Source organism: Bos indicus x Bos taurus, chromosome 12 (genome assembly GCF_003369695.1).
Source record: "Bos indicus x Bos taurus breed Angus x Brahman F1 hybrid chromosome 12, Bos_hybrid_MaternalHap_v2.0, whole genome shotgun sequence".
Taxonomy (NCBI): Eukaryota; Metazoa; Chordata; class Mammalia; order Artiodactyla; family Bovidae; genus Bos; species Bos indicus x Bos taurus.
In genome coordinates, this window is record NC_040087.1 from 13,150,664 (window position 1) to 13,165,185 (window position 14,522).

At 41.3% G+C, this 14,522-nt stretch overlaps 1 protein-coding gene across 4 annotated transcripts in view; it reads right to left on the reverse strand.

Annotated features, from left to right (window-relative positions):
* Nucleotides 1–4,685: 4,685 nt before the first annotated feature.
* ENOX1 (ecto-NOX disulfide-thiol exchanger 1) overlaps nucleotides 4,686–14,522 on the reverse strand; it is a 343,215-nt gene continuing 333,378 nt past the window's right edge. For 2 of the 4 annotated variants that reach the window (XM_027557160.1, XM_027557163.1), the window contains one exon: nucleotides 4,686–5,645. In XM_027557160.1, coding sequence (XP_027412961.1) covers nucleotides 5,514–5,645 — 132 coding nt within the window. In that variant the 3' untranslated portion in view covers nucleotides 4,686–5,513. The remainder of the gene's footprint in view (nucleotides 5,646–14,522) is intronic. The other 2 variants (XM_027557161.1, XM_027557162.1) reach the window with 1 other exon arrangement.

A 14,522-nucleotide genomic window follows, 5' to 3' on the forward strand; every position in this document is an offset into this window, starting at 1 on the left:
CACGTTGCAGTGGCTTCTTTTGTTGCGAGGACGGGCTCCAGGGCGTGCAGGCTGCAGTAGCAGCAGCACACAGATTTAGTAGTTGTGGCTCCTGGCCTCTGGAGAACAGACTCAGTAGTTGTGGCCCATGGGCTTAGTTGCTCCATGGCGTGTGGAATCTTGCCTGATCAGAGATCGAACCCGTGGCTCCTGCATTGGCAGGCGGATTCTTTACCACTGAGCCACAGGGTCACCCTGAAGTTCAGTTTTTGAAGAAACCAGTGACTTCAGTCTCCCTGGCTCCGATCTGGGTGCTTTATGCATGCTGTCTTACTGAATCAATCACCGTGATCCTCTGACATAGGTGTTAACATTACTGTATCACGAATGTGGGCTAGCACCTCCCTGGGGTTAAGTAACGTAGCTGGGGCTGGACTCGACTCCACACAGACTCAACACTCTCCTAGTATGAGAAACGGTCAGGTGTTTGAAGCCCAGACATTTTTCAAAGAAGATCCACTTTCTGAGAGCAGAAGAGGGGAACTGGAGTTGGTGGAACAAGAAACACAAACTTTTTAGTGATCTAATATAGAAACACATTCATAGTAAGTTGTTTAACTCTGAAATGTTTATGTTTGGTATGCTGCTTGTGAAAGTTGTAGTTTATTCAGATACTAATGACAGACTGATTGAATATACATGTGAACCTTTTACCATGTTGATATAAAGTGAGCCAAGCTATAAGATTTTAGGACTCGAACATCTCTTTATTTTCTCAGTTTATGAGGAGAAACTATGAGTATGATGGTAAAATAGTTCTTACGGTTTTGGGATAAAATGTCTTTTATTGAGTGAAACAAACACAGCATCCATTTTTAGAAAATGGATTAAAAAAAAAAACAAACCCTCAAAGTGAAACATCTCCAACCCTTACCAAGAGAAAATAACTCGTCACATATCACATTTGTTGCATGGATATTTGTTGAAACAGTCTTTTTCTACACAATTATTGCCAACATTTTCTACTTTTGTCATTTCATTTTTATTACCCTCAATGAAAATGAGGTTTATCTAGATGGAAGCAAACTTCTCTACACTTGCAAATGTTGTTTTTGATGTGGTATTTACTAAAAGTACTTAAGTACTTTCAAACGTAGACAAGGGACTTTTCCTTGCTGCAGTAGATAACAGGTACTTAAGCCAGCAAGAAGAGTTCTCATACAACAAAGTATTATTCAGCTTCAGAAAGGAATGAAATTCTGACACATGCTATGGATGAATCTGGAAGACATTCAGCTAGGTGAAATACGTGAGACTGTACATTCAAAGAGACATAACATAGGATAGAGGCTACCAGGGGCTGGAAGGAGGGGGATAGGGAGTTATTGTTTAATGGGTGTATTACAGTTTTTGTTGAGGATGATGAAAAAGTTATACAGTGGTGACTAGCTGTGTCACCACTGTGAATGTGTTTAATGCCGCTGATTTATACAATTATGAATGGTTAAAAGTATAAACGTTATGTGTATTTTCCCACAATAAAAAATTTTAACATATTCCTGCCATATTACATGTATGCAGGTACAGGGGATTTTTGCAGAAACTAATGCCTGTGGTAATTTGTTATGTAAGTGAATATTTAAATGTGTACAGTCAGTAACATTCAGGTGTACCAAAAGATGTATTAAAATGTCTCTGGTCAAATAATGTGTTAAAAAAGAAGACTTCTGCCAGGATCTTACAGCTGAGAAGAAGAAAGTTCTGGCCTTTATTCTTTATTGGGCCTAATACCTCAATATGATTTGATTCAACAAATTCAGAAAATTCCTGTGTGGGCTTTTCTTTCATTCGTTGGGTCCGTTCAGTCAATAAATGCCTAAAACTCATGGTGTGTCATGTCAGTCTGCGGTCTATGTCAACCCTTACTCATAGAGGGTTGAGTAAGGGAGGTCTCCAGCCTGCAGGACGTGGGAGAGACAGCTCCGTCCATGAAGGGTTACAATACAGAACTCAGGCCGCAGTGGGAACTTACTGCAGTAGTGGTGGGAACCGGAAGAGGATCCTGGAGACCAGGGCTTCATCGAAGAGTTGCTAATCGATCTGGGTTTCGACCTTAAGAAGGAATTGGGTTGCTTCTTGTATTTCCATAGCATACAGTATATTATTGCTCACATTTTCTGTCTTGGAATCTCGGATCTAAAATATTTGCAGCCTTTTAAAATATTTTGTAATTTTTTTCTTTTGTGTCTAAGCAAACTGATCTCTGGAGGCAGAAAAACATCTTGGTTCTTTCTCTGTCTTGCGTTCTAAATATTTATAAGTAACATCACTCTGAGAAATATTCAAAGTAAATGAGACAGGCTTGGATCCCTCAAAGAGCCTGTGATCTAATGGGGAGATGAGGCAAAGACTGCTGGGGAGTCAGTGCCTGAAGAAATCGTCCACATGGATAATGGTCATGCAGAGGCAGACTTCTGGGGGATGGAGAAAAGTTTCACGGCTGAGGAGAGAGGCTTTGTGTTTCCTCTTAAAGCTGCGTAGAATTGTGACGAGTAGTGCATGCATACAGACTCAGCCACTTCAGTTGTATCCATCTCTTTGCGACCCCCTGGACGGTAGCCCGCCAGGCTCCTCTGTCCACGGGATTCTCCAGGCAAGAATACTGGAGTGGGTTGCCATTTCATTCTCCAGGGGATCTTCCTGACCAAGGGATCAAACCTGAGTCTCTTACGTCTCCTGTATTGGAAGGCAGGTTCAGGTAAAGTATTTCTCTTTGGATAGATAGATATGAACAAAAGCCGATAGACAAAAACTTATTAGTCTTATTTAGGGGAGCAGTGAGAAAGCAATCCAAAAAGACCCATCGGGCCCAGGTAACAGGATTTCCAAACTTTCAACATTTTGCTGCTTCTCAGAATCCAAGAATGATGATTTGTTACTGGGTGGGTTTAGGAGATAAAGGTCTTCCCACCTGTATGCATGTACAGGGGATGGAGAATAAAGGAGAGCAAAAGCGGAGGTCTGAAGGCCCTGGGTGAGCACTGAGCTCATGGGAGGAGTGGGGACAGATTGAGAAGCGTGGCATGGTAAAAAGAACAATGTGTTTTGGAGTCACTGGGTCCTGGTTTCAAACCCTGTATTCAGAATTGTCTAACCATGCAAATTTGGCCAGATTGTTAGCACGTGTGAGCCTCCTTCTCCTTGTGTGACAAATGAGGACAATAACACTGTCCTTTTTAATAGGATTATCCCGAGGATTAGGGAGGATGGGGTGACAGGAAGACGCCGGTACCAACGCCATTTCCTTCCCCAGGTGACCTCTAAAGTCCTGTCTGAAACCAGCATGCATGTGAAATAATTCAGAAGTTTGTTTTTTTTTCCTGGCAAAAATAAGTTATTCACATAATTGAAGTTAGAAAGCAGTGTCTTATCTCAGATCTAATATAAGGTCATGCCAACTCCTTCTGCTGAGCAGAAGCCCTAAGTTGGGGTCTGCCCTGTGCAGTGTATCCTCAGGCTAAAGTGACTGCGGGCAACACTTGAAAGTATGAATGCACACTTGGAGACGTTGACCAGGTTTCAGCTTGCAGATGGTCTAGGTTATGGTACTTTCCTTTGGGCCCCTGCTAGAAGTTGTCTTTAACTGCCACTTGACTGAATTCGTCTCTTCTAATTCTTTTTCAGGTGAGCCTCTTAGGTCCTCTATTTTATGGTAACCTTATCTGTAAATAAGGAGGTCCCCTTTCGGATTGCTGTATCCTTATTTGCCTCCTGACCTAAACATGTCAGGATGATGGTGGTGGTGGGCATTCACAGATGGCAGTGAAGAGACCTCAAGTGTTTCAGCATTGATATGACATTGATATTTAGGTTGGATCATGGCTCCATTATCAAATCTTTCCTGTCACGTGGTTCGCATCATATAGACACTTTTGGGAAAATTTATTTTCCCCATTGAACTCTGAGTTCATTGGTTGGGGTGGTGAGGGGTTCCTTTCTTATTCAGCTGCATATTCATGGTGTTAGCACTGAGCCTGAATATAACATATGTGTAGATATTTATGCGAGGTATGAATAAGAATCTTAATTTATCAGGACTCAATAAAAAGAGCCGGAGGACAATAATGTCCAGTAGGAAATTATGAATGTCTTTTTGGAATTTTAAATAACATTCACTGTTCAGCTGTCTTCCTAAACAATGTTTCATTTAAAATCAATCACTATCTTGAATACTTGTTTTTTTGTGATTCTCATGTAAGGAAACAGGAGGGAAACGCAATTGAAAGCTCTATTCTACTTACATTTAAAGAAGGGAAACCTAAATTGTTGACGTGTGAATTTTTTAATTCTTTTTCTAACTTGTATGTTTTCTGGAAAACATACAAATAAACCCAGGAATTAATAATAGTAAGTAACTGGCTACTTTGTTTCTATGCATGAGGACACAAAACAAACATAAAATTCATGTTGATTATATTTGGCTGTCATATCTTGGTATTTTCAAATAATACCCATTTTAACGCTATATAATTTTTTCTGAGTACTTTCTACTTTATGATTTTTATATATTGCTGTCTGAAATGTTTTGTCTCTTCATGTCACTTACGCATTTATTTAGTCATTTAAAAATAATGGGCTATGAGATGGGATTGAATAATGTGACCAATATTTCTTAAAATATATCAAAGAATAATTTGCAAAACCAATATGGTAGAAGTCATATTTATTGAAAAAAATTAATATCTTTGCTATAAAATTTGTAACAGCAATATTTACTGAATGTTTATTTTGATGCATAAACCTGAATGTTACATACCAAGTACAAGACAGGAGCACTAGTTCATCTTTTATTTACATTTTATGAAAATCGTTATGCAGTCCATGTTAAAAGAATGTATGATGGAGGATTGTTACATTAGAAAAATAATATTCTTGGTAAAGCATTCCCAAGGAGTCCCATCACATTTTCTGCCTCTTCAATAAGGCAAAAAAGTCCCTAGAACAGCATATAACTTAATTTACAAAATGCAGTAACTGTTCAGACACATATTCAAGTTTTCTTTTGGTATGATTTTTTTTCCTTACTGTAAAATTACTTTTTTTCTTTATTCTTCTTTTTTTTTTTTACTAAAACAGAAAGACTTTCAGGAAAATGTCATTGAATGATTTCAGCTATACATTACATATACAGCTTTGTAGCCTAGCAACGACCATTGCTACACCATTATTTAAATAGTCTCCTTGGTGAGCTAGTCTCAAATGTAGCATATTTTAGGGTTCTGCCATCACTATGACTGTGGAATCATTGGTTTTCATAGCAAACAGATCTGTCACAGTATGAAGCTTTGTTTTAGGGAACTGGTACACAATTACATTTCCACTCACAAGAGAACGCCACAGATGTAACTACAGTCAGGCTCTGACGGCTCCATAAAGGTCCCAAGTTGGACCTGCCCCAAACCTCCTGGGCTCACGCGGCACAGCCCTGGCCGGGTTCAGGCGGTTTCATCCAGAGATTTCATCGCTCTTCACAGTTAGGTAGTTTTAATTCCTTCGAAGGCACACAACTTCCACCTTTTTTCCAGCGTTGCTCCCACGCCTGTGAATTCCTGCTTAAACATGCGTGGCAACCTCATCAAAAGCATTTCGATTTCGTTTGCAGATATCTGTTAGAAAGGAAGAAAAGTCACTTTTGGGAGGGGAACTCATCTTACAGGAGGCAGGGGGCTGAGTAAGGACGCGCTTTCCCAAATGAGACAAGCGTGCGGTTTTCCGCTTGGCTGTTAAGTAAGGTCTTTACAGAAGGAGCGCGAGATAAAGGGCTGAGAGTGATTCGCTGCATCGTTTCCTGGGCAGCTGTTAGGAGAGGGGCATGGGATAAGCAGGTGGAAAGTTCCAGGTTCACTCTTCATATGGATGACTGCCTTACTGGCAGCGTGATGTCTGAGCAGCCCTGCCTTGATCTAAAAAGGAGATGGGGGGAGATTTAAGATAGCTCAGCGCAAACTGATCACCACTTCTGGAGAACCACAGTCCTCTGATCCAAAGGGCAGCTCTGCTGTCTGGCTCAGTGAGGACCAGAGGACCGGTGGGTAGATGTCCCGTCACCCTAACTTCCTTCTCTTAACTTTCACAGGGGCCAGAAGACCACATAGCTTTAGGAATAAAAATGAAACTCAGCACCCACAGCAATAAAAGTCTCAATGTCTAGTCATAAAACCCAGGTAGGTTTTTTAAATGCAATTTTTTTTTCTTCTCCCAATTTTTATTACATATATTTTTATACCAATAATTCATTTTTTCTTAAAGATTGGAACAACCACAATCTTTCTACTCTAACACAGCCATTGCTCTTATTTTCCTGTGTTTGCATCCTAATCCATGCCATATATATATATATATAGGGATCTCAGATAGAAAGTTGACTGGGATCCTGAATTTGTTTAAATTTTGTATCATACTATTGTTATGAGCTAAAAATGGCCCTACCAAGATAGTCTCCATAAGTCACAGAAAGGGGGAATAACAACATTCAGTAAAGATGTGTGCAGACTACAGGCTTAGCACAGCTTTGGACATTCAGAAATGCTCGGCAAATAAGACATTCTTTTTTCATGGTGCAATCACTGTACAGATACCGTGTGTCCTAAGTTGCTTCAGTTGTGTCCGACTTCTTTGTGACCCAGTGGACTGTAGTCTGCCAGCTTCCTCTGCCCATGGGGACTCTCCAGGGGATCTTGCTGGCCCAGGGATTGAACCCGCCTCCTCATGTCTCCTGCATTGGTAGGTGGGTTCTTTACCAGTAGTGCCACCTTGGATACTTCCCAGTTAACAATTAAGAGAGACCAAACAACTGACACCACAGAATACAAAAGTGTAAGAGGATACTAGGAATAACCATATGCCAACAAGTTGGACAACCTATAAGAAATGTATATGTTTCTAGAAACGATACAACCCACCAAAACTGAATCAAGAAGAAATAGATATTTTGAACAGATAGATCACTAGAAGTGAAATAGAATCTGTAATTAAAAAAAAAAAAAAAACAAAAAAAACAAACTCCCTGCAAACAAAAGTCCAGGACCAGATGGCTTCACTGGGGAATTCTACCAAACACACAAAGGAACTACACGGATTCTTCTCAAACTCTTCCAACAGACGGAAGAAGGAATATTCCCAAAGTTGTTATAGGAAGCCACCATCACCTGATACCAAAATCAGACAATGTCAAAAAAATTACAGGCCACTATGTGGGGCTTCCTATGTGGTGCCAGTAGTAAATCTCCCTGCCAGTGTAGGAGACATAGAGATGCAGGTTCGGTCCCTGGGTTGGGAAGATTCCCTGGAGAATGAAAGGGCACCCCACTCTAGTATTCTTGCTGAGAATCTCATGGACAGAGGAGCCTGGTGGGCTGCAGGCCATGGGGTTGCAAAGAGTCAGACACAACTTAGCGTCTGAGCACATATCTTTGATGAATAACAGATACAAAATTTAAAACAAAATATTGGATCAAACTAGATGGATGCAGGGTTAGTAGGAAGTCCATCTTGCCATGGCTGACTTTGAAGAGAGAGGTAAAAGTGAACGTGAAGTCGCTCAGTCGTGTCTGACTCTTTGTGACCCCATGGACTGTAGCCTACCAGGCTCCTCTGTCCATGGGATTTTCCAGGCAATAGTACTGGAGTGGGGTGCCATTTCCTTCTCCAGGGGATCCTCCTGACCCAGGGATTGAACCCGGGTCTCCCTCATTGTAGACAGACACTTTACCATCTGAGTCACCAGGGAAGTCAAGAGAGGTAGAGAGCCACAATTCAGGGAACACAGACAGCTTCTAGAACCTGGACAAGGACCCCTGCCAGTGTTGCTGTGGCATCCTGCATCACTCAGAGCCCCAGAAGTTGCCCTGTTCGTGCTGAAGGCAGTTCTGTAATGGATGTACAATTAGACTTCATTATCATCACTGTGAAGGGGTGCTGTTGTGCCTACTGATATGGCACTGGTTTAATTAAGAGTTTATACATCATGCTGATGGCAGAATAGAAGGAACTTGAGCTCACTTCCTCACATAAGCACACCAAAATCCCAACCCATTGCTGAACCACCACTGATAAAAAAGACTTGAACCTACCAAAAAAGATATTCTAATCCAAAGATGTAAAGAAGAAACTCAACAAAAAGGTAAGAGGGGTGCACGTGTGATATAGTCGAATCCCATTGCCCCCTGGGTGGGTGACCCACAAACTGGAGAAGAAATACACAGCAGAAGGTCTCCCACAAGAGTGAGAATTCTGAGTCAGACTCCTTAGCCTTGGGTTCTGGCGTTAGGAGGCGGCATGCCCAGAGCATTTGGTTATGAAAGCCACTAGTGCTTGAGCACAGAAGTTCCGCAGGACTGGGCTAAACAACAAGTCCGCTCTTGGGGGGCTACACGATGTCTCGTGTACACCAAGAGCCAGGGCCAAAGCAGTGACTTTGTAAGAGCCTGGGCCAGACCTACCTGCTGGTCTTGGAGGGTCTCCTGGGGGAGGCAGGGGGTGGTGGGGCTCACTGTGGGGACACAGACACTGGTGGCAGAAGTGCTGGGGACAGTTCATCTGTGCGAGCTCTCCTGGAGGCTGCCATTTTGGAACCAAGACCTGGCCCCACCCAAAAGCCTGTAGGCTCTGGTGCTGGGACACCTCAGGCCAAACCACCACAAAGGTGGGGACACAGCCCCTCCCATCAGCAGACTGGCTGCCTAAAGACTTCCTGAGCACACAGCCACCTTTAGACACGCCCCTTGCCACAGCCCCACCCACCAGTGGGTGTGTACCAGCCCTTCCATCAGGAAGCCTAGATAAACCTCTAGACCAGCCTCACCCATCACGGGGGCAAGACACCCCAAAGCAAGAGAGCTACAATCCAGCAACACGTGAAACTCAGTCAGCAAATGCAGACCAGAGCCTACCCTGGGACCAGCTGGTCCCTGGCCCTTGGACAAGAGGGAGTGTGTACTGCTAGGACACAAAGGACAGCCCCTATACAATGCCACTTCTCCAAAGTCGAGAAACATAACTTTCCACTTACATAAAAATGTGCTGCTAAACTGGAGCTCCAATATTTGGCCACCTGATGTGAAAAGCCAACTCACTGGAAAAAGACCTTGATGCTGGGCAAGACTGAGGACAGAAGGGGGTGACAGAGGATGAGATGGTTGGATGGCATCACTGACTCGATGGACATGAGTTTCAGTAAACTCAGGGAGATGATGAAGAACAGGGAAGCCTGGTGTGCTGCAGTCCATGGGGTCACAGAGAGTCAGACATGACTGAGTGAGTTGTTGTTACAGCATACAGTTAGAAATTGAGACGTGAGATGGTAGAGGAATATGTTTCAGATGAAGAAACAAGATAAAACCATAGAAGGACAACTAAGTGACCTGGAGATAGGCAATCCACCCAAGAAAGAGTTCAGAGTAATGACGGTAGGGATGACCCAAGAACTCAGGGAAAGAATGAATGCAGAGTGAGAAGTTACAAATTTTTAATAAAGAGCTAGAAAATATAAAGAACAAGAGTCGATGAATACAGTAACTGAGATGAAAAAAGTAGAATCAATAGCAGAAAAAAACGAGGCAAAAGAACAGATAAGTGAGCTGGAAGAAAGTCATGGAAATCACTGCCACAGAATAGAATAAAGAAAAAAAAAAAAGATAATGAAAAGAGGACAGTTTAAGAGATCTCTGGGACAACATCAAATGTACTAATGTTTGCATGATCGGGGTTCCAGAAGGCTTAGGGCCTGAGAAGATATTCAAAAAGAGAATAGTTGAAAACTTCCTTAACATGGGGAAGGAAACAGTCACCCAAATCCAGTAAGAAAGTCCCAGGCAGGATAAACCCGAGGACGAACAACATACCAAGATGTATACTAATCAAACTGACAAAAATATTAAGTCAACAAGAGAAAAGCAACAAATAACATACACAGGAATCCCCATAAGGTTATCAGCTAATTTTTTTCAGCAGAAACTCCAGGTCAGAAGGGAGTGGCATGATATAATTAAAGTGATGAATGGAAAAAGCTACAACTGAGAAAATTCTACCCAGCAAGGCACTCATTCAGATTTGACAGAGGAATCCAAAGCTGTACAGACAGGCAGATGCCAAGAGAACTCAGCACCACCAAACCAGCTCTACAAGAAATGCTAGAAGAACTCCAGTCGGTGGAAAGGAAAAGGCCACAACTAGAAACAAGAAAATTATGAAATGGGAAAGCTCACCAGTAAAGGCAGACAACGGTAAAGGCAGGAAATCATCCACACTCAACTATATCTAAACTAGTTACAGGAGAGGAGAGTACAAATGCAGGATATTTGAAATGCATTTGAAATTAAGAGATCAGCAATTTAAAATAATCATGTGTATGTGTATATATACATATGTGTGTGTGTACACAGAATGCTATATATCAAAACCTCATGGTAACTGCCAGTAAAAAACTATAATATATATTTTTAGGCAAAAAAGAAAAATGAATCCCAACACAACAGCAAAGATATCCATCAAATCATAGGATAAGAGAATAAAAGAATGAAAAAGACCTACAAAAACAAATCCAAAACAATTAACAAAATGGCAGTAAGAACACACATATCAATAACTACCTTAAATGTAAATAGATAAAAGGAGCCAACCAAAAGATACAGACTGGCTAAATACAACAACAAGACCCATATATATGCTGTCTATAAGAGACCCACTTCAGACCTAGAGACACATGCAGACTGTCAGGGGATGGAAAAAGATATTCCATGCAAATGGAAATCAAAAGAAAGCTAGAGTAGGAATACTCATATTGCACAAAATAGACTTTAAAATAAAAGGCATGTTACAAGAGACAAAGAAGGACACTACGTAACAATCAAGGGATCAATCCAAGAGAAGATACAACAGTTGTAACTATATATATACGCACCCAACATAGGAGTACCTCGATATATAAAGCAAATGTTCACAGACATAAAAGGAGAAACTGATAGCAACATAATAATGGCTTGGGGCTTTTAACACCCCAGTTTCATCACTGGACAGATCATCCAGATAGAAAACCAATAAGGAAGTATAGGCCTTCAAGGACACGTTTATACCAATTGGACTTAGTTGATATTTAAAGAGCATTTCATTCAAAAGCAATCGAATACACATTCTTCTCAAGTGCACATGGAACATTCTCTAGGACTGATCACAGGCTGGGCACAAAGTAAGCCTCAGTAAATTTAAGAAAATTGCAATCATATCAAGCATCTTTTCTGAGCACAGCACTATGAGATTAGAATCAATTACCAAAAAAAAGAAGCTGGAAACACAATCATCTGGAGGCTAAACAAGATGCTTCTAAACAACCAATGGATCACTGAAGAAATAAAAAAAGAAAGAAAAAAATACCTAGATACAAATGAAAACAAAAGCACGATGATTCAAAACCTACTGGACACAGCAAAAGCCGTTCTAAGAGGGACGTTTATAGCAATACAGTCTTACATCAGGAAGCAAGAAGAACAAACAATACCTAAAGCTAGTAGGAGGAAAGAAATAAGATCAGAAATAAATGAAATAGAGATTACAAACACAACAGAAAAGATCAAACTAAAAGCTGGTTCTTTGAATAAACAAAATTGATAAACCTTTTGGCAGACTCATCAAGAAAAAAAAAGAGGGCACGCAGGTCAATAACATCAGAGATGAAAAAGGAGAAGTCAGACTGTCAGCACAGAAATACAGACGGTCATAAAGGACTGTTACAAGTTACTGTGTGCGAAGTCACCTTGGTCATGTCTGACTCTGTGTGACCCTAAGGGCTGTAGCCCACCCAGGCTCCTCTGTCCATGGGATTCTCCAAGCAAGAATAGTGGAGTGGGTTGCCGTGCCCTTCTCCAGGGGATCTTCTCAACCCAGGGACCGAACCTTTGTCTCTTACGTCTCCTGCATTGGCAGGTGGGTTCTTGACCAGCTGAGCCACCGTCAAAGCCCTACACCTGTAAAATGCACAGACTAGAAGAAATGGACAAATTCATAGAAAGTCAAAAGAAAATCTCCGAAGACTGAACCAGGATGAAATAGAAAATAATGGACCAATTACCACTACTGAAATTGAATCAGTAATTTAAAAATTCTCAACAACAAAAGTCCAGCAGCAGGTGGCTTCACAGACTACTCTCAGACACTTTGGAAGAGTTAATACCTGTTCTTCTGAAACTTGTCCAAAGAATTTCAAGAAGGGAACACTCTTGAACTCATTCTACAAGGCCACTATCAACCTGATACCAGAGTTAGACAAAGATACCACAGAAGAGAAGATTATAGGCCAGTATCACCGATGAACAGAGATGGAAACATCCTCAAGAAAATACTAGCAAACCAACTCCAACAGTACATTAAAAGGATCATACACTATGATCAAATGGGATTTATCCCAGGGATGCGAGGGTTTTTCAGTATCCACAGTGTGGATGAGTATGATACACCATATTAATACATTATTGCCTGGGGGATTTTTGCAGGGACTAACACCTGTTGCTGGTGATTGTTATGCAAATGAACATTAAAATATCTCAATAACGTTGTGTAATAATATGTCTGTGGTCAATAACTTATTAACAAATTGAAGAATACAAACCACATGATATCAATAAGTGCAGAAAAACATTTTGAAAAAATTCAGCCTTCTTTTATGATAAAAACTCTCCAGAAAGTGGGCACAGACGGAACATGCTTCAACATAATAAAGGCCATTTATGACAAACCCACGGCTAACATCATACTCAGTGGTGAAACTCTTGAAAGCATTTCCTCTTAGATCAGGAACGAGACAAGGAGGATATATACAGTCTCACCACTTCTATTCAACATAGTTTTGTAAGTTCTAACCACAGTTCAGTTCAGTCGCTCAGTCGTGTCCAACTCTTTGCAACCCCATGAACTACAGCATGCCAGGCCTCCCTGTCCATCATCAATTCCCAGAGTTCACCCAAACCTATGTCCATTGAGTTGGTGATGCCATCGAACCATCTCATCCTCTGTCGTCCCCTTCTCCTCCTGCCCTCAATCTTTCCCAACATCAGGGTCTTTTCAAATGAGTCAGCTCTTCGCATCAGGTGGCCAAAATATTGGAGTTTCAACTTCAACATCAGTCCTTCCAATGAACACTCAGGACTGATCTCCTTCAGAATGGACTGGTTGGATCTCCTTGCAGTCCAAGGGACTCTCAAGAGTCTTCTCCAACACCACAGTTCAAAAGCATCAATTCTTCTGTGCTCAGCTTTCTTTATAGTCCAACTCTCACATCCATACATGACTACTGGAAAAAACATAGCCTTGACTAGATGGACCTTTGTTGACAAAGAAATATCTCTGGTTTTTAATATGCTGTCTAGGTTGGTCATAACTTTCCTTTCAAGGCCACAACAGTAAAACAAAAGAAATAAAATGTATCCAAATTGGGAGAAAAGATGTCAAACTGTCACTATATGCATACGACATGATGCTCTATATAGAAAACCCTAAGGACCACACAAAAACGACTAAAATTAATAAAACAATACAGTAAAGTAGCAGAATACAGGAGAAGGCAATGGCACCCCACTCCAGTACTCTTGCCTGGAAAATCCCATGGATGGAGGAGCCTGGTGGGCTGCCAGTCCATGGGGTCACTAAGAGTTGGACACGACTAAGCGACTTCACTTTCACTTTTCACTTTCATACACTAGAGAAGGAAATGGCAACCCACTCCAGCGTTCTTGTGTGGAGAATCCCAGGGACGGGGGAGCCTGGTGGGCTGCCGTCTATGGGGTCGCACAGAGTCGGACACGACTGAAGTGACTTAGCAGCAGCAGCAGCAGAATACAAATTGATGTACAGAAATCTGTTGCATTTTTTTACTTTGCACTAACAATGAAATATCAGAAAGGGAAAGTAAAAAAACAAAAATCCCTTTGAAAAAATCATATAAAAAATACTTACGAATAAACCTGACTTAGGAGGTGAAAGATTTACATGCTGAGAATAATGAGACAATTGAAGATGATTCAAAGAAATGGAAAGATACCACATGCTCTAAGGTTTTATTAATAATCAGGATGATTAAAAAGGCATACTGTCCAAGACAATCTGCAGATTTAATATGATTCCTGTCAAATTACCCACAGAACAAAGAATCCTAAAGTCTATATGGAACCATGAAAGACTCGGAATTGCCAAAGCAACCTTGGGGAAAAGAACAAAGCAGGAAGCATAACCCTCCTAGATTTCAGGCAGCAGTAGCTGTTCATCGCCAGGTGGTGTCCTGCTCTTTGCAGCCCCATAGACTGCAGCATGCCAGGCCTCCCTGTTCCTCACCATCTCCTGCAGTTTGCCCAAGACAATAGAAAGCTTCAATAATCAAAATGGTATGGTAGACATGGATAACAGAAATAGACATGGATAAACAAAAACAGACATGGATAACAGCCCAGAAATAAACCCACACACCTATGGTCAATTTTTGACAAAGGAGGCAAGAC